At 39.9% G+C, this 25,934-nt stretch overlaps 1 protein-coding gene across 1 annotated transcript in view; it reads right to left on the bottom strand.

The window, feature by feature from the left end:
- The window catches only part of EXT1 (exostosin glycosyltransferase 1), a 316,694-nt gene that overhangs the window by 21,354 nt on the left and 269,406 nt on the right, over positions 1-25,934 (bottom strand). The window contains exons 2-6 of the mRNA XM_068983451.1: positions 19,379-19,472; positions 17,797-17,904; positions 12,274-12,393; positions 4,799-4,931; positions 1,175-1,293 (exon numbers count right to left, since the gene is read on the bottom strand). Of these exons, the coding sequence (XP_068839552.1) occupies positions 1,175-1,293; positions 4,799-4,931; positions 12,274-12,393; positions 17,797-17,904; positions 19,379-19,472 (574 nt within the window). The remainder of the gene's footprint in view (positions 1-1,174; positions 1,294-4,798; positions 4,932-12,273; positions 12,394-17,796; positions 17,905-19,378; positions 19,473-25,934) is intronic.

Here is a 25,934-nt window from a genome sequence, read left to right as displayed (position 1 = left end):
CTCTAACAACCAGAGAGAGGGGACAAGAAGGGTAACCTAATAAAACCTACGTCAAGTGGGTAGGAGAAGGCTGAGGAGGAAAGAAGGCATGCCAGGGTTGTTGGCTCTTAAAAAAGTGGTTTTCTAAATTCTGGTGTCTTATGATGATGAGGAAGATAACAGCCTTGATCAAACTAAAGAAAAATGCACATTGAACATCTGCTATGAACTTGTACTACAGCAGGCAATGTGGGAAAAGGAAGAGAATTCAAGATCCGACTGGCGTGAGCTCATGTTTTGGATTCTCCAGGATGGCAGCTTATTTCCTGTGACCTTATTATTGCCAATAAATGCGTTTAGCCCCCAAATGCAGACTTCAATGTGACTCCATTCTCTTCTCATATGTAAACCTTCTTGTGTAATTTACAATTCAGAAAAACCACTGTTAAGAGTAGGAGAGCAATGCTAATTTGGAAAACACTGTTACCATAGATATCATCTTTTGCTCCCAATTTTATAATTAGTCACGGCGGCTGTGAAAGAAAAGTTGACGCCTCCTGACGCCAACGAGTCAGTTTCTGCTGTTGAAGCTTAGTTTTCTGGGTCCTTTCAGGGGCCTTTCTGAAGTTCATTTTTCACTTTGACACTTTAAGATGAGATAATGCGTGTATATATTCTTTAAAGAGTGTGTTGGGGGACTTCCCTGGTGGTCCAGTGGTTAAGACTCCTCACTTCCACTGCAGGGACGTGGGTTTGATCCCTGGTCAGGGAACTAAGATCCCACATGCCTTGGAGTATGGCCAGGAAATTCAAAAAAAAGAAATAATGCCACTTGCAGCAACATGAATGGACCTAGAGATTATCACACTAAGCGAAGAAAGTCAGAAACAGAAAGACAAATACCATACAGTACTACTTATACGTGGAATCTTAACAACAACAAAAAAGTGTTGGTATATATTTCACTTTACCCCAGAGCAAAGATCTCTTTGTAACCTACCCATTACCTGTGCCAGATTTCACTTCCAAGAACCTCTAAGCTGATGAAAAGGGAGTAACAAGGCATGACAAATGCAAGGGGAGTAACAGGGCAGGACGTGAGATGAGGCCCCGGGAGCCAGTGTGAAGCAGGAAAGGAGTGGGGGGGTCTCCGGTCCGCAGGCACTCGGTCAACCCTCCCTACCTCCCCACTCACCTGGGCACAGTACTGGGACTTGGCTGCAGCCACGAGGAGTTTCAACACTGGCTGGGACTGAGAGACCAGGGGGGTCACCGCGTGGATGACTGCAGTGAATTTGGAGGGGGGCTTTAAACCTGAAAGAGCAAGGGCAGAGCGACCTAATGAAGCACTGAGAAACAAGACTTCGAAAATTATTCCTCTCTGCTCCATCGCCTCACCCCAGAGCTAATGTTCCCTTCTAGTGTATTTTTCCTCTGCCTCTTATGTCTTGACAGAACAAAAACAAGGTGAAAAGCTGCTAGTGAACTGCTGCCTGAGTTTAGAGACCTGGATAATTTACAGTTCAAGGCTCATTTCCAGATTTTTCCTTTGATGGCCTTTTCCTTCCTCCCTCGGGGATACATCTTTGATCTCCCTTCTGCTTTTTAGGCACCCAGAGTCTAATTATACACACACACATAACAGTACTCACTACTCTTTACTCAAGAAAGGGTATAACTCTAGTTACTTACATCCTAGGCTGGATTTTAGTAAATGTGCTCTCTCTTCCAGGGTATTTGCATGTATCTTATTCTTAGTGATGTAGTTAAAGGGCATTTAGGTTGCTTCCATGTCTTGGCTCTTGTAAATAGCGCTGCCTTGAATGGGGTGCATGTATCTTTTTGAATTATGGTTTTCTCCAGATATATGCCCAGGAGTAAGATTGCTGGGTCACAATGGTAGCTCTATTTTTTATTTTTTAAGGGACCTGCATACTGTTCTCCATAGTGGCTGCACCAGTTTACATTCCCACCAACAGGGTAAGAGGATTCCCTTTTCTCCATACCCTCTCCAGCATTTAACTGTTTGCAGGTTTTTTAGATGATGTCCATTCTGACTGGTATGAGGCGATACCTCATTGTAGTTTTGATCTGCATTTCTCTAATAACTGGTGGTGTTGAGCATCTTTTCATGTGTTTTACAGCCATCTGTATGTCTTCTTTGGAGAAATGATTATTTAGATTTCCTGCCCACTTTTTGATTGGATTGTTTGTTTCTTTGATATTGAGCTGCATGAGCTGTTTGTATTTTGGAGATTAATCTCTTGTTGGTTGCTGGCTATGCAAATATTTTATCCTATGCTGCCATTTTGAAGGGTTTTTGCCTGATTGCTACTATTTCAGATAATAACCAGCAAGTGGTCAAGGTTAAAAGGCCAACATCCAGAGCCTAAGTGTCTAGTTCTGAAGCCCAGTTCCATCACTGAGTGGTGGTAGGATCATGACTTAACCCTCTGCATTTCCACAGCAATGAAATGGGACTGATGGCAATAGCAACAAAGTTACAGGGTTGTTATGAGAACGAATTTAAATGAGTTAATGCATACAGAGCCTTTAAAACAGGACCTGCAAATACCAAGTGCTCAGCATGAGCTCACCACCATCATCACCATCATTGTCACCATCATCATTATTTTGGGGTGGAAGCTGCTCTACTCCCAAGAAATCTCTTCTTTAAGTAGCAGGGAAACACAGCTGAGAGAAAAAGCATGTGGTTCAGACCTCTGCCAACTGTGTGCTCTGAAGCCCAAGGTGGAAAGGTATCATACACGTGCAAAATAACAACTGCCACCAAAGAGAAAGCAGTGAGATGGCTTCTTCTCCAAATGAGTCTTTTCATGAGAACTCACTGAGAAACAGGAGCCAGGTTAAAAGCCTCTTAAAACTTTATTAGTGGGGACACATGTACAACTATAGCTAATTAAAGTTGATGTATGGCAGAAATCAAAGCAATATTATAATGCAATCATCATTCAATTTTAAAAAAAGAATAAAAAAAAGAAAAGCAGTCTAAAAAACATTAATACTATGGTAGAGCTCTTATTAGACTATTAGAATAAGCAGTATTTATTGATGATAGAACAGCCTTTTTCTTGGAGGGGAGGGGTTGTACTGCCAATAAACTTGTTTAACATTTAAAACAAAAGGAATAAATGTGAAATCCAAAATACATCATGAATTATAATTAAAAAAAACAAATTAAATTTTAAAAAACTTCATTAGTATAGACAACACAATTTCACATTTTAGCAGTCTAAATATGAACAAGACAGTGAAAGGACACTGAAGTTGAGCTTTGAGAGTGACTGATAAAGGTAAGAATTACAATGTATACCTCAAAGAATTATATGGATCTTTTGCAGAGAAAATTACATTTGACTAGTATTTCAGTTTCACGTTGGAAAGAAACTAGCTTTCCCACTAGTGAAATACACATTTAAGGCTTTGCCAAGTAAGAAGAATAAATATGATGTAGGGGGTTCCCTTAACAGTAAGGACAAGTCACTGCTTTTAGACTTTCCTGTAATGGTTTAAGAAGCAACATTTACACACTTCTAATGTGCTAACTCAGCCAACTCCACACAAAATCTGGAGTCTTCTTGCCACATCAACTTGAAGGATGCTTTATTATCCCAAGGTTTCTCAAATTTGGAACTGTGACTGAGGAGAAATGTCCAAGATGTTACCAATATTAGAGCAAATGGGGCTCCAAATACTGGGGCAGCCAAAAAGTTTGTTCAGGTTTTTTCCATAAGATGGTGCAGAAAAACCCAAATGAACTTTTTGGCCAGCCCAATGCATAAATGTCTATGGCGATAACGGTAGCCTTTTGTAAAGCTTCATCTCTCTGCCTGTTTCCTTTTCCTCATTATGACCAGCCTCTAAGTTGCCTGGAGAAGGAAATGGCAAGCCACTCCAACATTCTTGACTGAAAAATTCCATAGACAGATGACCTTGGTGGGCTACAGTCCGTGAGTTCGCAAAGAGCAGGACACGACTCAGCGAATGAGCGCAAAAGCTGCTTGAGAGCAGAGCTTATATCTCCTTTGACTTTTTATTCCCACCACCTAGCACTGCATTAACACGCACAGAAGAGGAGCATCATAAATGCGGAATGAAGAGCATAAGTTTCTCCTCTGTCCTATATTCTTAAATCTTTTCCTTCTCCCTTTATTAGTTTGGTTTTTCTTTCATCTGAGACAGAGAAGTTAGGATCATGGAGAAAAAAAAAATGTAGGAAGAGCTCTCTTACATTCATTTTATACATGATAAGACTCAAAATTATAGCAAACTTATTGTCATGTTGGGGCTTCCCTGGTGGCTCAGACAGTAAAAAATCCACCTGCAATGCAGGAGACCCGGGTTTGATCCTTGGGTTGGGAAGATTCCCTTGCAGAAAGGAATGGCAAAACACTCCAGTATTCTGGTCTGGAGAATTCCACGGACAGAGGAGCCTGGCAGGCTACAGTCCATGCGGTCGCAAAAGAGTAGGACATGACTGGGCAACTTTCACTTAGATTATTTAAATTGTCGTGTTCAGAATGATCTGTAATTTGGGGAGCCTTCTTAAAAAGCCTTCTTCTCTACTAATCATAAAGAACAGTGACTCAGATCAGGAATGATTTTTTCACTTTGCAAGGCTCTGCTGGATTTATAATTCATGGCCTTGATAAACCATTTAGGATAGGGCTCTAGAAGGCAGACTCCAACACAGGGTGTTACAAAGACACTGCAATGGAATAAAAAAATTGAGGGACTTCAGTTCCGGACAACATTTGGAGGGTAAACCAGAATAGCTCCGGGGAAGGCATTCACTTACCTAAATTAGCATAGTAGTAAGGGAAATCTCCCAGATAAGATGAATACTGTGGTAGGACGAACAATCCCCCAGGATGTTTGTTCCATATTAAACTGTTGCGTGATATGTGCTTGAATATTCTGTCCTGAATAATCTAGAAAACAAAAACATTGGCATATGGTGAGGAGGAGACTCTGATGATATCTAATGAGGAACACATTCAGGCCAAATTTGAGGGCTGATGCCAGTTAAAGTACTGGGTCTACCCCCACCCCCCATTCTCCAATGATAAAAATGTCTGGGATACATAAAAAGTAATCGAGTGTTGGAAGAGAAGGAGAGAGAGAAAGGAAAGAGATGGTTAATCCAATTGTCTAATTATACTTCAGTTTCACCATAAATTCTGTCTTGTCTTTCTATTGTTAGGTCCGTGCTCCTTTCAAAGTAGAGTGTGTAGAAAAGTTATTTTCCTTAATGGCTGATCTTCCAGCATGAAGATCTGGTTCTCAGTGTACGGAGATGTCCATGTAGAGACTGAGCTGGGAGCATCTTGAGGGCATGCACGTTCTATAAGCAGCTGAGGTTTTGATCTGTTCCTTTAATTCAGGAGGCCGGTTTATTTGTTTGACATAGTTTCACTGCCCTTTCAAATTCAATTGTAGGACTTTAGGGTACTAGTTAGCTGCAGTTTTTCTAACTTTAATCTCAGAAAGTAGTGAGTTAACTAACAATTGCTCAAAACAACCTACATAATAGGACAAAACCATGGCATATGAAGACTAATAATAGCCAAGCTAGTTCATTAGTTTCTTTGGACTTGAAGGCCTTGCAGATCATTAAATTCTACATTTAGAGTCAAATATTCCCCCATCCTGAATCATTTGTCAGATGAATGTGATTAGTCTACTTTACAGATTTCTCTCTGTGACTTTCAAACTCTTGTAATTATACCATCTACTCATTAAGATATGATTTGGCAAATAATTAACTTGATACAGAATTTCAAGTTTTCAGCAATTTGTGTGTGTGTGTGTGTATGCTTAAAAAAGAGAAAAAGCCTAGTATATATCTCTAGAGATTTATGACCAAAATCATCATTTTCTGGGTCCTCATTTAATGCAATGTGATTTAAGTGCAGACCATTTTAAATGGAGTTGTATTATTTGCTAAGGTTATTACCACCCTCATCTCATCCCACATGGTGACTAGACAAGTAATAAAGTGAGCTACATTTATCTTCGCAAACCTTATCATGTTTATATTTTTTAATAAGAGAAGAAAGGAAGCAAGGAGGAAATTTAGAACTCAAATATCTTAGTTCAATGATTTCTGCAGTTTCTTTTTTCCTTAGATCAAAACTTCTTGTTTTATATGACTTGGCAGAGGTTTCAAATTTGGGGAAGATTTTAGAAACTTCACTCAAATGTTAATGTTTGTTCTTTGTGGTACAACAGAGATATGTTAAAATGTTGTTGTCTAGGCATTAATTATAAGAAAATTGTCACGGCTGTGAAGAGTTTTTACATGGTTTGCAATTGCACTTTGTACACCATTTATTCCAGTTTTTAATTATTTGTACTTTCCTATTCTACTGTCTATTTATTTTCCTTTATAGGTTTTCATTCAGGTCCTTTTTTTTTTTGCTTTCCAAATTTATACACCTTCAAGCATGTGGCCACTTAAATTCTGGATATCAAGACACAGAACACATTGATAGAAGACTGTCATAAGTCCAACCTACATACAAGTGACACAGAACTCAGAGATGTCACAAATTGAATCCCCATTCACTTTGTATCTCTGGATGGTATGATTCTCAGTGTCGACTCTTTGGTTCAGTATCACAACACTGCTATCTTTTTGAATTCAGGGATATGATAAGTCATAGTATTCTTCTGAAATACCAAAAAGCACTTTATATGCTCTTCAAATAGATCTTGACAGGGCAATATCAAAAAAGGTAGAAGAGCAATAACACATGTTGAATATAATCCAGGTCAAGCAATTTGCCACCTTTATGACTTACTATCAGCAATAAAATATCACATTAATTACAACAATCTCCAGAACCTGTTAGGAATAGTTGTCTAAGTCTTCATACTTATGACTTCTTTTTTTCCCCCTAAAAAATAAAAAATCTCATTCCTGTGCTCATTGTCTAAGCATGGATTTTTCCATTTTTACACAGCTATACCACCATAGGTATTATATATTACAGATCTTTCCATATTATTAATAGTATTCATGGTTTACTTGTCCTAAATGACCAATAATAGTGCAATTATTTCCATGCAAATCAGTGAATATATTTATGAGCTAAAACTTGCCACATTTCGGACGAATGCCTTAAGATTTTGTCAAAGGGTATAAACACTTTAAAGGCTGTTCTTAAGTATTGCCAACTGTCTTTCCGAAAGGTTGATATCAACTTGGCTTATCAAAAGTTTGACAGAGTACGGATCTTATTTTACCAAATAGAAAGGTCATTTTGTCCCTCTCCTAATGCCCAAGTCTCCCTAATGTTACACTGGACAGCTTCCTGGATCCTTGGTACTCACTCTTAATTGTTGTGGACAAAGACATCATATTTAAAGGTTGGATACTATAAAGAAAATCAAAACACACAATCACAAAAAATTTACACAATTTTTTTCCCCTTATAGCTCCACATGGTATCTTCAGTAAGGATAGCATTTCTTATTAATGTGAATTCAAAGGGAAGAATGACAGGCTCCTTATTTTTCATTTTTATGTGCCATCTATTTTTAAAATAATGGACTATTGGTTACAGGTTACAGTCATTCTAGGTGACCCTGACTCGGTCTTTTGACAAATTCAGTGTTGCCTAATACATGCAGGGCTGCCATATGCCACCTTGCTCCAAACTAAAGCAATCTTCTATTTCTATTCTCTCACTGATTTTAAATTTTCATTGTACAGCAGCATCAGCAATACTATGGTCTGAATGTGTACGGTTAGAGATAAGTGAAGAGAGAAATGGAGACTACTTCATAGAACTTCACTTTAAATTGTGATTTCCAAGCTACCATGAGCTGTTCTCATGTGTTATGACAATTTCACGCCCTTTTCTTTTGCTCAGCCTGATTCCGACTGAGTTCCTAGGGTTCAGCCCTTCCTTAGTGCCAAGTTACTGTCATACAATATTCTGACAAATAATGGAATCCATGAGCATTATTTTTGCAGCATTTTATCACTGTCCCTATCCTTACTTCTTAATCTGCACCAAAAAACAAGCTCCAAAGAGCCTAGCTCTTACTAAATAGCTCCTTATTTCTAAGGTGCAGAATTCGGAAATTTCAATCAGACTGGAAATACTAGCCAAATCCCAAGCAGGACAGAGTGCAACACAGTTGAAGGTATGCACAACTTGACCCTGGTGTTAGAGAGAAGGATGAAGCATCCTGTTTCCAATTTTATCTAAGCACTACTACAACTCTAAGGCTCATAATCTCCAAAGAGCAAGTAATACCCTTCCCGTGACCCAGAATACAGCACGGAAGCAAGAAAGAGCCTGAGTGTAGAACATCCCCTTAGCAAGAGACCTTCGAATCTATACTGTCCAAGGGTAATGCCGAATAATCCTCAGACAGCAGGCACTCCAGCAGGGACTGAAGAATTCAACATTATCCAAGTGCTAAGCCAAGTAGGAATTTTTGATTTGTGATAGTTAAATCGTTCTTATGAGCATGTTGGCTGTTTATCTGTGTATGTGGATGGCATTTTCTGCTATTTTTCTCTGTTTTTCTGTTTACATTGAATCCTGGGGTAATCTGAGCTCTGATTTAAAAAGGGAAACTGGATGGTATCTCTCATGCAATTCAGTTGAGAGGTCAAACTGTTACAATCCAATTTTGGAACTATATGAGGAGATTTTGACAGTTGCTATAAATTTGAATGAAGTATATGGTTTGTAGTGTTTTAAAAACAACTGTGTTTTCTCTAAAGAACTGCCTGGCTCAGATCCAAGGAGAAGTAGGCCTTTCCAGGCACAGAGATGAAAACAGCTTGGCTTAAGATCCTATGCTGATGAATATAACATATCCAACTGCTATTATAGGATAATTGAGCACTGCTAAGTTAGCAGGCAAGAGACCAGAGCTATGCAATAAACCATACTCAAAAGAAACGTAATTAATGAAATACCATCTTTGATCTGGCAAATTAGCAAAGTTGTGCATGTGTGTCTTAATTATGATCCTGAAGGTTGATAAGGTTACAGTGAAAGAGGGTCATCCCCAGATGGCTTGTGGGAATCTAGATGAATACAACCTTTCTGAAGAGTAATGTGGCAATATATATCATGAGCCTTAGTCATGCTTGGCCCCTTGGCCTGAGTAATCCTATTTCAAGGATTCCATTCTAAAGAGATAGTCTAAGATACATGTGGAAAGTCATTGATTGGATAAAGGGCTATCTCTATCTAAAAAAAAGAAAAGAATGAATGAATTAGAGACAACAGTAACAGTCAACAATAGTAGGTCAGTTAATAAATAGAGATTCACCAAGAGATGAAATATAGGGTGAAGAAATGAAAACACGTGGTCTCAGTGTATAGCAAAAGATGCATAAAAGCGGCGTGTGGAAACACTGAGGAAAGAATAACTTTAGAAATATATTGCAGGAACTCCCTAGTGGTCAACTGGTTAGACTCCACGTTCTCACTGTCAAGGGCCTGGGTTCAATCCCTTGTCTGAGAACCAAGATCCCACATAAGCTGTGTGGTGTAGCAAAAAAAAAAAAAAAAAAAAAATCAAATAAAAATGTAAAAAAAAAAATTGTATTGGGACAACTACAGAACAATTGGTCCAAAAAAAAAAAAAAAGGATGGTTTAGGTTTTTCAACACAGATCACATACAAAGTAAATTGGATTAAAAAAAAAATTGCCTACATTCCAGTACAAAATACAAAGCTTTAAAAAAAGTGTATGGGTGCATGCTAAGTTGCTTTGGTCATGTCTAACTCTCTGTGACCCTATGGACCATAGCCTGCCAGGCTCCTCTGTCCATGGGATTCTCCAGGCAAGAATACTGAAGTAGGTTGCCATTTCCTCCTCCAGGGGAAACTTCCTAACCCAGGGATCGAACCCATATCTCTTATATCTCCAGTATTGGCAAGCAGGTTCTTTACCACTAGCACCACCTGGGAAGCCCCAACATGAAAATAAATACTAGAAAATACGTGGGTGTAGGTTATGCATAAATAAAATTATGAGTTGAAAAGTCCTTAGTAGCAAATTGAAAAGGCACAAGTGAAAAGACTTCCCAATCATAAAGGAATTCCTTTGGCCACCTCATGCGAAGAGTTGACTCATTGGAAAAGACTCTGATGCTGGGAGGGACTGGGGGCAGGAGGAGAAGGGGACGACAGAGGATGAGATGGCTGGATGGCATCACCGACTCGATGGACGTGAGCCTGAGTGAACTGCAGGAGTTGGTGATGGACAGGGAGGCCTGGTGTGCTGTGATTCATGGGGTCACAAAGAGTCGGACACGACTGAGCGATTGAACTGAACTGAACTGATGGTGAAGGTGAAAAAAATAAAAATAATTAAAATAAGTTCTCTCATATACACTGAAGGGAATATAAATTAGTTAATTCTATTGCAGGAAAATTGACAGTTCATGTAGAAATCAGCATTTGTCATATTCTTTGAATCAGGACTTCAAATTCAAGGATTTTATCCTAAGAGAGTAGTCTTGAACTTGCATAACAGTTTGTCACTGAGGCTATTTGCTTCAAGGATGTGTATAATAATGAAAAACCAGGAATAACTGTAGTAGTCTCAAATGGGGATTAATTAATGGAGTTAAGTGATATTATGAATGGAATATTAGTCATTAAAATAACTATAGAAAAATCTAATGAGATAATATATTATTAAGGAGAAAAAACAGGTTATAAACTAAGTATAGAAACTCTTCTTTAAATTAAAAATGAGAACATATTTATGCATTTGCATAGAAAAAAATGAATATATATGCATTCATATGTGTGTATATATGTCAATAGTGAATTGTATGGATAGATTATTTTATTTTTGTGCTGTAAGTATTTTCCATTATTTTCTAAAAGGAACATGCACTTCTTTGATAAAAAGCACTTATTCCAAAAAAAACCCAACAACAACAACAAAAAATCTAAACACAATTCACATTCAACTTTCCTTAAGAAGGTTCTTAGATGGAGGACAAGGTCAAAAACAAAAGGTAGAATTTATTACATGTTCAAATCTGCTGCTATGAATGCAAGCGAAACAATTTTCATTGAGGAGGGTGATTTGGACAAATAAGAGGAATTTGCTTGCAATAAGGAACCCCTTGGAAGGCATTCTACCCTGTCCCCGTTCATGGGTGGACCTGGGTACTAAATATCTTTTCACTAAGTTCCAGGATGAAATCAGTGTACCCAGAGAGGACACTTTGCTAGAGCCCAGCCCCACAAGAGCAGAAGCCAAGGCCAGGCTTCAGGTAGGTAAGTGTCCCAGGGTGGCTGGGGTATGATCAGCATTGGCAGCAAGGCTGGTAGGTACCCAGGATGGCAAGACAGCAGTGATATGCACAAAACAGGATGATTTCCATTTTCTGGGTATTTCTCAGAATGATCATACTGCATACTCCCAATGACATTCGCTTCTGGAGCAGTAATCACGTTTCCAAAGAAAGTACTTCGAAAGTGAGGCCACGAATGCCCCCATCTCATATTACAGACACCTCAGAATTACCTCGATGCTGGGCTACACTTGAGAACCTCTGCTTTGCTTCCTGTAATTCATGAGTGCAGATTCCAAAATCTTTTCTCAGCAATTTGTGCTACTTTGGTGTAGCCTCAGGCCACTGCTCTCTGCTCTACTTCCAAAGGTTTTAATCATCCCCATGTTTCCCTTTCTTTTTTTTCTCCTGCCTTAAAAAAACAACTTGAAGATGGGCACCCATCTGCCTGGAAGATTTTCTGATTTTATAAAGCTTAACACTTTCTGCACCAGATGAGTGTAATTCTTATTTTCTTAACACATCCTTGTGATAATGAGGGGTGGGTTGCATTTATCTTGAGAATGAATTTGGCTGTTTCTGAATGCCACTGGACTACAGTACCCAGTAAACTATTCATATATTTAGAATGGGAGATTTTCCCCTACTTGCTCACTATCTGTTTCTTAAGTGGACTCCAGAAATATGCCTTCAAAGGATGCCATGAGTGTGAATGACAGGACAATCATTAGCCACCTGTCTCTGAAATGATGTAAGACAGAGCCGATCTCTGTGTCAAGGAGTGTAATTCCTCCTAAGTCAGTGTTCCTCTGTGGAGTTCGTCCAGAATGGAGAGCAGGTCAAGGGGTTAACTGACACATCCAAGTACAGAAAGTTCAGTGTTGCCCCATTTGACCAATTACACATTGATAATAGCAAAAGAGAAGGCTAAGAAAAACATATAAAGGACCATTATTGGAGACTGAAAGCCAAGGCATCTCACTTACCTCTAGTGTAGTTAATACAATCTTCTCAACTGAAGAAAAATAAGCCTCCCACAAGAATTGTGTCTGCTGTCTAAGTGCTAGGATTTTATCCTGATGAATAGACCTGATTGTAGAAGGAATCTGTAACACAAGGTGAACACATAATAACTATAACCGGAAAACAATGAGATGCCATTTGATCAAAATCACCTGCTCAGGTTAGAGTTTTATTCTTCATAGCATTCTGCTTCTAGCATACAGATCTACTAAAAACCACCAACCCCTAGACTGAAAGGCCCTTAAGAGGTGTGAGCTAAAAACAGCACTTACTGGGAGTCAGCATTGATGACCTTTAATGACCAAATACACAACAGTTAGAGCTCACTTCTAAGATTTGGTAGCAGCTTATCACTTGCGTAGCGTTCCTCTGCCATTTTCTATGAATCCCACATGCCCTTGAACCTGCCCATGGACAATCAAATCCTGCAGAGAAGGGGCTACAGTCTTGGAGCAAAGCTGAGAGCCATTATGTCCCAAGCACTTCTAAGACATGCCACCCTCAGGACTACTAATGACCTACAGAGGGACCTTTTAGGGAATGTCTCGGAGTCTGTCCATTTAATATGCAGCTGAGGGTAATTATTTCTATGTGCATGTATCTCTTTTCTCTCCCTGAGAGCTTTCTGCTCCCCAAACCTCTCTTTTTGGCTCTAGTGCTTACCCCAAACTAACGCGATCTGTCATGTGTGCTTAGCCAACACTGCTATCTACCAGGCTGCACAATTTTAAAGGAAGGATTTATGCCCTGTCCATCCAGCTAAACACTTTCTAGCTAGGATAGTGGCTTTTATGTACAGACACACCTCAGAGATACTGTGGGTTCTGTTTCAGACCACTGCAATAAAAATGAATATCACAATAAAGTGAGTCACACAAAATTTGTTTGGTTTTTCAGTGCATCCAGAGGATTCCCAGGTGGCACAGTGGTAAAGAATCTACCTGCCAATGCAGGAAATGCAAGAGACACAGATTCGACCTCTGAGTCAGGAAGATCCCCTGGAGAAGAAAATGGCAACCTACTCTAGCATTCTTGCCTGGAAAGTCCCATGGACAGAGGAGACTGGTGGCTACAGTTCACGGGGTCACAAAAGTCAGACACCACTGTGTACCACCACCACCAACAGTCCATCTAAAAGTTACTTTGGCACTATAGTCTATTAAGTGTACAGTAGCATAATGTCTGAAAGCACAATGTAAATACCTTAATTAAAATACTTTATTCAAAGTAAAAAAAAAATGCTAACCATCATCTGGCAACACAGGCTTATGACAAACCTTCAATTTGTTACCAAAGAAAAAAGCATCTATGAAGCACAAAAAACCAAAGTAAAATAAATGAGGTATGCCTGTAGTAGCTATTTAATAAATAAAAGTCAAATTGACCACAGCCATCTGAAGCCACTGAAGGAATATTACCATTTTCACTAGCAGTATAGCTCAACAGTTAAGCACAGGAAAATGGGAGTCAGACCAAGGTAAGAGTCTTGGCTCTACAGTTTACCAGCTGTGCTTCCTTGAACAAGTTACTTGACCTCTCAAAGATTCCATCTCCTCAGTTATAAAACAGGGATACAGTTCTAACATCATTGTAAGGTTGTGATGAAGAGCACGTAAGTGCTTCACACAATGCCTAACACATGAGATGTTTAACTGACAAAGTAATTATTACTACTACTACTGCTATTGACTTAAGGGTGATGATATGAAAAGTTGGACCAATTGCTTAATGTTTGCCTGTGAACTTGCTTGGGTCTGGAGCTCTGAAATGTACTTCCTGGTTGTCTGGTGAGTTACCTTGGCTTGTTCCCTATCTTCACTTAAAGCCCAAGGTCTATTTCATTTATAGAGTCTACATTCTTAGGGGAGATTTCTTGTGATTAGCAAGTGCCCTTTTGTGCTCACCTCTTTCTGCATGCTTGCTTCCCTAATATGTAACTAATCAGAGAGGCATGGGAGCCTGGACTGAAGCAGGAATGCTCCACTAGCTGTTTTAATAAGAAAGTTACCCATGACATCGTGACTAAGACTACATCTGAATTTCCAGTGGAGGGAAGGAAGTAGGAACATTTTTTTTTTTTTTTCAAGACCACTTCTACAGGGAGCCAGAGAACTGTTTCACAGTACCTACATAAGGACAAGCTCACTTGCAATGTCCATAAGCAGATACTAAATCTGAAGCCCCAGTTATATCTGGATTCTCAACACTGAAGCAGCATGAAGGCAACAGATAGTGGAGAAAAATATTTGCCTGAAATCAGAGCTCAAGGTCAAGGGGAAATAAAATATCCTTGAAGAAGGTAGAGAAACCGTTCAGATCATCGATCCCTGATAAGCCAAAGAACATTTAATTTTATTTACTGAGAAAATTGCCCAGATAGCCAAAGAAAGATTAGAAAAAAATTATCCTTCTGAATTTTCATATCCATGCCCTCTTCTGAGTGTCAGTGGTATTTGCTAAGAGTCATACAGGTTGACACTTCACTGTTTTATTGTGATGATGAGGAACCAGTCCATTAGAAAAATGTCAAAAGCTATCATCACTTTGTGGTCTCCAGAAAACTGAGTAGACTGTGGTTATGAAGGCAGAATGGTATATCATACATGAGCCTATCAATACATCTCCTCTCTTATATAAGCCACATCTTGCTGTTACTATATCAAGTGAAATATATTCTACCCGTCTGTGCATACACGTGTCTGACAGCAGTCTGCAAAGTGCTCTGGAAGATAATTCCAATTGATTGAAAAGACAGAGTTCCAAGTTTTAATGGCATTTGGCTATTGGTTATTAATCTGCTTGTCCTGAGAGACAGGTATGGGAAAGTGATAAATTAATTGCAATTTGGCCAGATTGTTCAAAGTGGCAGAACCCAGTGAAGTCTTAATAAAAGGTCATGCATGGTAACCGAACTAATGGAATCTACCAAGACAGATACAGGAAAAGCAACAGTAAGCTCTCTTGGTGACATGACAAGACTATATGCAAATAAAAACATCTGAGCTGTTCTAAAACAGGAAATGAAAAATGGCAACATAACAAAAACATTTCCCAGAGCAGACATTTGGGCTGGGTGCCAGTTCTTTAAAAACCATTGTCAATGACAGTTCAGTCATCATTCAATATGGAGGCAGCTGTGCAGACAGACTGCATATGAGAGGAAAATGCCAACGAGTTTGAGTGGGTGCACAATGAAAAACAAAACCCCCAGCATCAAGCCAAAATGTTGCTTCAGAAGGTGAAATGCTTCTGGAGAATCAACTCTGGCGAAATGGCAGAGATCAGACCACCACAGTTCGGTACCCGGAAACCACTCCGTTTCAAAGACAAACTCCCAACTTATTCATATCAAATTCATGAGAGCGTGGGTACACAGTTGGAGAAATTATGGCTGGTAGTTTTCATTCCCAAATTTCCTTTAATGAGCATGCATCTTTAAAAAAAAAAAATCAGAGGAGGAAGGAAAAGGGCAACATGGAAAAGAACCACATCTATCACTTTGTTAGGCCTTCCATGAGTGAATGTTTTTAGGCACGCACCTAGGGAGAACTCCACTAGGTCACACGTTCTTCTCCTACTTCTGAGGTCCCAGGGGCCTTGGAGATCACAGATATGAATACCAGACACAAGGCATGTTTTAGAAGCTGTGTTCAACTTGCCTTGCTTAATTGATGGCTCTCTTTGGTTACAGATATTTCACCTGTGACTTTAGGGAGAGTACTGAGTTATTTCACCAGTCAGTTAGCAGGATGGCCAGCAGGACATTAAAAAAATCATTCTACAAATATTTGTGGTAGTTCAAGGTAAAGTACAATGTCATGAAGTAAATGATTAAAATATTATATCATTTTAGAAAAAAGAGTATGGCAATTTATGCTGAAGCTAAAGCATCATTGCACAAAATGCCTTTAAAATTCTCAGTGACTGACTATTCCTGACCTGGGATTTCTCTGTGAGTAACATATTCCCCCTTCCCAGGCAGCTATTGAGATGGTCAGACTTTTATTAGGTGTCCTTGTAGAAGTTTAGTTGATATATATACATGGATTTATTTCTGGGCACTCTATTCTTTCTATTGAGCTATACACCTGTTTTTAATGCCAGTATTACTGTTTTAATGACTGTAGCTTTGTAATATAGTTTGAAACTAGGGATGATGATGCTCCAGCTTTATTCTTTTTCTCTAAAGATTGATTTGGCTATTTGGGGTCTTTTCTGGTTCCACACAAATTTTAGGACTGTTTTTCTATTTCTGTTAAAAAAAATGCCACTGGGATTTTGGTAGGAATTGCCTTGAATCTGTGGATCACTTTGGGTAATAGGAACATTTCAATAATTAGTAAGTCTTAATTCTGCAATACAGGACAACATTGTTGAAACTTGAAGATACTACACTAAGTGAAATAAACCAGTCATGGAAAGAAAAGTATTTCATGAGTCCACTTTCATGTGTTGAGTCACTCAGTCGTGTCTGACTCATTGTGACTCCGTGGACTGTAACCCACCAGGGTCCTCTGTCCATAGAGTTCTCCAGGCAAGAATACTGGAGTGTGTTGCCATTTCCTTCTCCAGGGGATCTTCCTGATCCAGGGATCAAATCCACATCTCTTGCATCTCCTTCATTGGCAGGCAGGCAAATTATTTTACCACTGAGCCATCTGGGAAGTCCTCCCACTTATATGAGGTATCTAAAATAGTCAAGTCCATAGAATTAAAGAGTAGGATGGTAGTGACCAGGGGTTGGGGGATGGGAACTGAGGAGTTACTTACTCATCAGTGGGCATAAAATTTCAGTTAAGCAAGATGAATAAGCCTAGAGACCTGCTGTACACACTGAATTTACCTATATTCAACCATAATGAGTACACGTCAAAATTGGTAAAGAGAGTGGATTTCATGTTACGTGTTTTTACAACAATAAAATGAAATTAAAAAAAAATTTACATGGCCAAAAATACAAGACACCCCCCACCACACACACACACATTTTCATTTGAGGCTGCTCTTTTAAATATACATCTTAAAGATAACACTCACCCAGACTAGATCATTTAAGCAATGATAACACTAATGGCAAGAATCAGCCCTAGAGACCTGCCTTTCTGAAAATTAATCTAAAGGCAAATATGGAAATGGGAAAGGAGTACAAAGTGGCAGCAGAATTGTACAAGAACTCTCTGGCGTGATTTCTAAATATTACAGAAATTGAAGGGGGTAGATGTACACCTCTTGTCAGTATCAACATTCATGTCCTCCACCTGTAGCTTCTCCTTATCCGAGCATATACTCCCTGGATATGAGGAGATTGCATACTAGGAAGTGAACGATGTCAAGTTAAATGACTTCATATTCGCCATGACACAGGCAATTTTCTCCTGGTAAAATTTCTTTTATACAGCTGACCTTTGGGATTCATCTTCTTTGAAAGTTTGCATGGGGGCAGCAATAACCCACTGATCTGGGGAAGGCCACCACCCCTTCCTTACCTGTAATAACAATCTCTCATCGCCTATGACGGCAGCTTGGTTCCAATTAATCACTTCAGAGAATGGCAACTCCCATCCATTGCTGAGCATCACAGGGACACAGGCGGCCTGTGCAAAGAAGGGCACCATGAGTGTGAGGGAGGTGGTGGCAGGAGGAACCCTTCCAAACAGGAGGGTGAAATCAGTACAAATTTCAATTACTGGCATGAATCCTGGACTGCTGAGGTCAATAGAAAAGTGGGGTTTTATGAAGTCATGTGAAGGCTGTCCATATCCAGCTGAGATTTTACCATTTGCAAGTTGTGCCTTGGAATGTGAAAACCCCATTTCTATTCTTATACCTGGTTTGGCTGACTTTACTTCTAGGGAGACAACTGGCCTCGTTGAAGAAATTTTACTGACATAACAAAATCGTTCACCAACAAAATCCTAGCATAAACCCCACCTTGAACACACATGGTCTTGTCCATACAAATGCTACAGTTCATGTGCAAAGTACATCATGCCAATGTCCTGAGCAACAAACAGCTGAACAGGACTTGGTTTTCCTGATAAAGTGTTTTGTGGACTTAATTCTTACCGGGTGCTCACCAGGCCAGGCAAACACCTGAACCAGACTTGGTCCCTTCAGTGTGGAGGGATCCTGACCAACTTACTACCTGCACAGTGACCTAAGAGCCTAAAAACACCAGGCTAATGACAACATTCTGGCTGCAAAGAACTCGTAATCCTAAGCAGAGACCAATTTGCTCCATGCAACACACCCAGAGGCTAGGAGAATGTTAGGGATGATATGCTTCCTAGAACCTGTCAGCAAAGACTTTCAAGAAAAGAAAGCCCTCCTGTTGGAGGACAAGACAGAACATTGGAAGCATGGCGACAAAAGCACAGATTCAGGCAGGGGCAGAGTGTGAAGGAAGAAAGGACACAGCAGCAAGGAGTGCAGGAGAAGAGGAGGTGAGAAGTGGAAGGTGTGCTTTCTCGCCAACAAGGAAGGCTGGATGCAACTTCTGGGTGAGAACCGTCAAGGGTAAATGTTATTGGCAAAAGAGTCCTGAAGCTCTGGGACCTCAGAACTGCAGCACCTGGAAGAGCCAGGCTGAGAGAGTGCCTCTGCCTTGCTGGGGGTCATGCTCAGAATTCAGAGAAGCCAAGTGGTGACTATAATGGGGACAGAACAAGTTTGATTGTGGGAAATGCCACTCATGAGCCATCTTCACTGCTGTTGACACTGGCTTCCAAGGAGGAGGGGTGAGCCTCCATGAGGAGCTCGGCTCTGCTGCCTGGTGGGCAGTCAGATCTACTCTCTGTTTGCAAGCCTATCTCTGAGAACCCACCTTCCCTTGAGATTCCCACTGCATCTCCTCATGTCCAAAGGCAGGGTGTAAATCCTCCTTCTGCCCCCCACGCATATAAAAGGTTGTAGATTTTCTTGGGAAAATAGATTTCAGGTGTTCCAGGCAAACCGTGCGTTTGGTTTAGATCCCAGGAGATGTGTTAAGGTGAACCCTCCTCCCCTCACCCCACCCCCTGTCTGACATCAGTTCTCAACTCTGTTCCGGGGATGATCAGGGTCTCTTACCTGCAGAGCCTCCAGGAACCTGAAGGACCCAAGCCTGCGACCACGAGGAACCAGACAGAAAGTGGCATTGTGCAGCATTTCCCGATAATCATATCTAGAAGGAGAAGAGGCGCCATCAGCAAATAAAGACCATTAAGAATGGGGGCAGGGCGAATGGGCACACCTAGGGTGCGTGAAGCCACCCATGGCAACTTGGGTGGTACACAAGCCAGCCCCACTTTTCCAGGGGGAAGGTAGGAAGGGTTGCTGCATGAGGAATGGAAATGTGACCCTTCCCACTGGACAAAGCAATTAGGGTCTTGTGCAAACAATACGTAAAAGACAAGTCTGATGGTCTCAGTGACATTTTGGCTCGCTCAGCCTTTACTTCGCAAATCAGGTTTTTTCATGTCTTGGCAAAAACAGGTTGCCTTCATCAGCTTAAAAAAATAATCACTGCTAGTTGTTCTTTTATAATGCCATATCATTTAGGAACTTGAAGACTGCTCTTGTTCCCTACCTACCCCATAAACCATGCTATTAAAATCTACTCAGGAAACCTCCATTCTGAGCGCAAAACATTTATTTTCTCTTTCAAGCTGGAGTTTCTACTTTTAACCAAGAACATTCGGTTACCCCAGACAAACACTCCTGTGGAAGAATGGTTGGCATGGAGGAAAGAGAGAAGGAGCCAGCCCAAGAAACTGGGAAAGAGAAGAAATAACAAGAAAAGAAAAAATACTCAGGACTGTGGGAAAATGGGCAACAGATGAGATGATCGTGTCTTTTACTCAAATACCACTGAGCCAGCTCACATTGTTATCGCACTTGAGAAAAATGCAAAATAAAACAGGAATGTCACCTGTCTCTCTATGTCAGTGGAGTGCAGGGAAACAGGGCTGGCACTTGAAACATGATTTCCACAAACTCGGTCCTAAACACACAGTTGAAAGTTCCCTCAGAGTTGAAGCAAAGTTGGGAAACTGGAGATGGCTCATGTCCTGGGAAGGCCTAGCTTCTCAGGGCTAGGATGAAATCACAGTAGTATGAAATCACTCTCGTTTTTCAAGAACTTCCCGGGCTCGGCAGACAGGTGTGACTTTGACAGTAGCATATGTCACTGGCATTTTCTGACTCTAATAGTCTAATTTAATCATAGCCTGAAGGCATTGGATTCTTCCCTCCTCTTTGGGGGATACTGATATATACATTTATATTTTTAAAGTCCACATCTATTTTTATAATCTTGCACAAACTAGGCATATGGGAGTAAGCCAATTTTCAATTATAAACCCGTCATTAAGAAGAGACATCATGCAAAGGACCATTAGCTTAAACAAGCGTGTACAACTAATTTGCGCAAGAAAAGGTCACCATGAATGGATTATCTTCATTGAGAGTAAAAATTTTAAAAAAGAAAGAAAGAAAAAAGAATATCCTTGCTGCGTTAATTAAACTATACAATAGACTTCAAAGTGGAAATGTTTTTAAGAGGGCTCAAATTTAGCTAAATGAAAAAAATATTAAATTATGATAGTAATGGCTTCTCTTTTCCTCACCAAACACAAGGAAATAATTGACAAGGATCTCAGGCTCAACTGGTTGATAATGTCTGAATATCTACCTAATCAATGGAGACCAGGGAAACACACACACACACACAATGTATGTATAAAGTTTAAACTGAAACTTTTTTAATATAAAAAGGTCAAATATACTTGAGGCTACAGCAAAGTTTAATAAATACCCAGAATAGAAACCCCTAAGGGGCTGGAACAGAAGGCCCTACCTCCTCATCATTAGGCTGCTAAAAATGTAAAACCCTATTAATGTTCTGGATTGTAACAAGTTTCAAAGTTTTCAGCTGCAAAATTTACTTGAGGGAAGGAGCAGAGGGAGAAGAAAAGCAGAAAACTTGTGGAAAAACTCAAATGACAGTTATTCAAGGTGTGGATTTTTAAGTGGTTGTAGAGAGGGATTTGCTGATGTATGGAATAAAGCTTCATGATTGAAGCTAGTGTTCATCACACAATAGGTAAGAGGAGAAAGGGGACAAGCATTCTTGCTGGAATCAGGAACCCACTAGGTTAGCTGTGAAGTTCAGAATGAACAGTGGGCTTTCTGGGCCTCAGTTTCCTCATCTGCAAAATGAGTCAGCTGGGCAAGATGACTAAAGATTATATGGAACATTCCATAATTATTATTATTTTTTTAAATAAAGTATTTCTTAAGGTTTTTTTTTTGGTTATTGTTGTTTGTTTTGATGTGGACCATGTTTTAAAAGTCTTTATTGAATTTGTTACAATATTTGTTCTGTTTTCTGTTTTTGGGTTTTTTTCAGTTGTGAGGCATGTGGGTTCTTAGCTTCAGGACCAAGGATTGAACCTGCATGCTCTACACTGGAGGGCAAAGTCTTAAATCACTGGACCACCAGGGAAGTCCTCCGATTAATCTTTATTCTTTCACTAGTTTATGTCCCTTTGAGACTATCCCACTGCTCCAAAAGTTTCCACAGCCATTGTACGCATGTATGTGTGTATGTATGTAAGGGACTTCCCAGGTGGTGTTAGTGGTAAAAAATCTGCCTGCCAATGCAGGAGACAAAAGACACAGTTTCGATCCCTGGGCATGGCAACCCACTCCAGTATTCTTGTCTGGAAAATCCCATGGACCGAGGACCCTGGTGGGCTACTGTCCATAGGGTCACAAAGAGTCGAACATGACTGAAGTGACTTAGCATGCATGCATGCAGACACACGTATATTTCATAGAAATCTGCTTGTATATACAATGTGCAATGTGTGTATTTATACTGACATACAGAAACATAAGCACATACAACTTAAAACAATGATTTTCCTATTTCTAACCATGCTCAGCCCAGGAACCATTGGCTCTAGTGACAATGAGCCTATGAATGACTGTGTATAACAACTGGAGAAATAATGACGCCTGCAAGGGGGATGACGGTCCTAACAGAACCACATGAATGTGTGGTACTCTCCCCACTCAGCTCTTTGGTCTGCTCATATGCCCACATCTACCTCCTTCTAAGAGCTTAAACTCATTCATTTTTTTTTTAATTAACTTAGTTTTTTTTTTTAACTCATTCATTTACAAAGTCATTCTTTCAGGAAATACTATATTCCAAGCACTGTTCTAGTCCTGGAGAAGAGGATTCTCCTGCTGCTAGACCTACCAAAGCCTCATCAGATAACTAAAAAAGGCTGATGAGGATTTCAGGGGTAGTATCTCCCTGAGGGTAGGTGTTCTAAGTATACTGTGGAAGGCTGGCCTTCCAGAATGACACCGTAAAGAATTCTGTGGATGCTCCTTCCATCAAAAACACCAATTTACCTGATACAAATTATAAGAACATTCACTGAAAACGTTGATATGCATGAACTTATTTACAAAACAGAAACAGACTCACAGACTTAGAATGACCTTATGGCTACCAGAGGGTAAGAGTTGGGGAAGGGGGGCATAGTTAGGAAGTTTGAGATGACACGTACACACTGTTGTATTTAAAATAGAAAACCAACACGGACCTACTGTATAGCACAGGGAACGTGGCTCAATATTCTGCAATAACCTAACTGACAAAAGGATTTGAAAAAGAATAGATACGTATGTATGTCTAACGAAATCACTTTGCTCTATACCTGAAACTAACATATTGGTAATTAACTATGCTTCAATATAAAACATAAAGGTTAAGAAAGCACATTCATTGACAGTTTCTGGAAATTGTCCTAAGGGCATCATGACAAGTGGAAAACCATTTGCTCAGGAAAATCCACCAAATCTCAGCAAGGACTGTGAGCGTCTGGGGATCTGAGCCAAGATCTGCTCCATTACCAACCCTCGCTAGCTCTGCCTTATAGAAGCTCTAATGCAGGTGAGTGTAGCTGAGAAGACTAGCATCCCCTACCTCAGCTCTCATCAGGAAAGTGGAAAGACAGCCTATAGAAAAGAAAACAAATATTCTCAAATTATCAATTTGGTCAGCGGCTGTATCTACCAAAGGTAAAGAACTCTTGCAAACCAACAATCAGGACAAATAATTCAATGTAAAAATAGGCACAGGCTTTGAATAGATATGGTTCCAGAGAAAATATGCCAAGTGCCAAATAAGCACCTGAAAAGATACTTAGCCACTAGTCATTAGGGGAATGCAAATCAAAACTACGAGATATCATTTTACACCACAAAGATGGCTATAATCAAAAGGACAGATGACAACAGGTACTGATGAGAAACTGGAATATAAATCTCATATATTGCTGGTGGGAAGGTAATATGGTACAGCCCCACTGGAAAAGAGTTTGGCAGTTTCTTTTAGAACTAAAAATGAGCTTAGTGTATGACCCAGCAATTGCACACTTGGGCATTTATCCCAGAGAAATGAAAATTTATTTTCACGTAGAAACCTGTCCACGAATGTTCACAGTTTTATCCTTAATAGCCCCAAACTGTAAACTATCCAAATATCCTTCAATGGGTGAAACATTCAACCAATTGTGGTACATGTATAACTTAGAATACTCACTAGCAAAAAAAGGAAACGAACTACAGATTCACACAAGCAACCTTCAGGAAATTACTCTCAGCAAAAAATTCAATCTTGAAAGGACACACACTGAATTGTCCCATTTATATAGCATTAATTAACTAACATAATTACAGGGATGGAGAACAGATTAGTGGCTACCAGTGGATAGGGATGGGGGAGATGACAGGTCAAGTGAGGGAGACAGTCTTTTTAGTGACCACTTCTTACCTATGACGTAAGCTTAGACGTATAAATCATATTGAAGTCACAAACTCCTTAAAAACAAGAAATAATGAACATATGAGATCCTAAGCAAGAAGGTAAGTAGATGAGGGAGGCAACTAATCTCAGATACAGATTTAATTAATAATGGTTTTGTTACCCTTTTCAGATGGCCATTAAGTCCCTGCTTATATAGATGATGACAGCGAAGCCAGAACAGTTTCTATAAACGATTGCAATGAAAAATGCAGCAAGAATGACATGACCCTGTATTTAGCCTAGAAACCAAAACCATTCTTCGGCCATAATAATTTTCTCCTTAAAGGTGTATTGAATAATACATGGGATACACCCCATTTAAGATGGGCCCTATAATAATGCATAATTGAAGTCCTTCCCCTCCATATGAAACACATTCTTTTTTTCTTTTTTGGCTGGCGGCAATTCAGTGCCACCAGGAAGTGGGTGGAGGGCAATGTGGCATCAGTGCTGGGGTCCTCATAGTACACTCTTCCAACTGTAAGCATCATCTGGGAAATTGGTAGAAATGTCAATTCTCAGCCTCACTCAGGCCTGCTGAATCAGAAACTCTGGGGGAAGGGCCTAGAATTCCATGTTTTAATAAGCCCTCCAGGTAATTAAGATGGACCCTGAATTTGAGAACCACTGGCATGGTAGTGAAGAGCTTAGTAATTAAGAGCTTAGTGTTTAAGCAGCTTTAGACACAGCCAAGCCTGGGTTCCACTTTCATCTTGGCTATTCACAAACTGAGTGATCTTGGGAAAAGTTATTTACTTTGTCTAGATCTTAGTTTCCTGGTTGGCAAAATGGGGATAATACATTTACTGGGAGGATTAAATGATACATTTTAACGAAAGCCTGTCGCACTTTATAAACAATCCATAAATGGTAGCTGTGATTATGATGATGGAAGGGAGGCAACCGGATAGAATGGAAAGTACAGCCAATTTGAAGTCAGAAAGTCTGGGCTGAAGAACTTGGGTTCTGGACCTACCACTTTCCATGTCCTGCGCAAACTGTTTAGCTCCTCTGAGCCTCAGAGATGTGAGGATTTAAATGAGATTAAGTGCATACAGTAGAAACTGCAACACACTACACGATTGTAAATTTTTGTAGAAACTACAGCAATTCAAGAGGAATAAAAACATTTCAAAAGAGTAATGAACAAATGAAAAAGATCAGATTCCCAAAGACAGTGCCAGGGAGAAGTGTGGAGCAGACCCTTGGAAATTAAACAAAAACAGAAGCTATGAATCACAACAGCAGCTTCTAATTGAAAGGATTTTGCCTTATTATCAAAGGCTCCATAGCCAAGGATGCTGCTGGCACAGTGTGCCCATGGGTCCTCCTGGGCTTCCTACAATTCCTTGGTAGGACTCTGCCATGCGAGCCTATTTTCTGCTAATCAAAGAGGACAGGGAAGAAGTGAGGCAAGCCCGCAGCAATGTAGTCTCCGCCAGTGGTGCTATGGTTCGTCTCAAGTATTTATTTACAAACTAAGGGAGGGACTTCCCTGGTAGCAAAGGCTCTGTGCTCCCAGTGGACGGGTCCTGGGTTCGATCCCTAGTCATGGAACTGGATTCCATATGCTACAGTTAACAGTTCACACTGGACTTAAGAATTAAACATAATAATAAAGAAATAAAGTAAGTAAACTTCTATAGCTGATTTGTTTTCTCTCAGCCCCCCATCCTCATAAGTACTTAAACTTCTTTGCTTACCCCCAGGGTGGAATCACATTTCTGAAGGAAAAAAAGAAAGAAAGAACACAAAAACAAC

Source organism: Capricornis sumatraensis, chromosome 11 (assembly GCF_032405125.1).
Source record: "Capricornis sumatraensis isolate serow.1 chromosome 11, serow.2, whole genome shotgun sequence".
In the NCBI taxonomy this organism is placed as follows: Eukaryota; Metazoa; Chordata; class Mammalia; order Artiodactyla; family Bovidae; genus Capricornis; species Capricornis sumatraensis.
The sequence above is the reverse complement of the archived record's forward strand: the minus strand, read 5'-3'. Positions and strand labels throughout refer to the sequence as shown.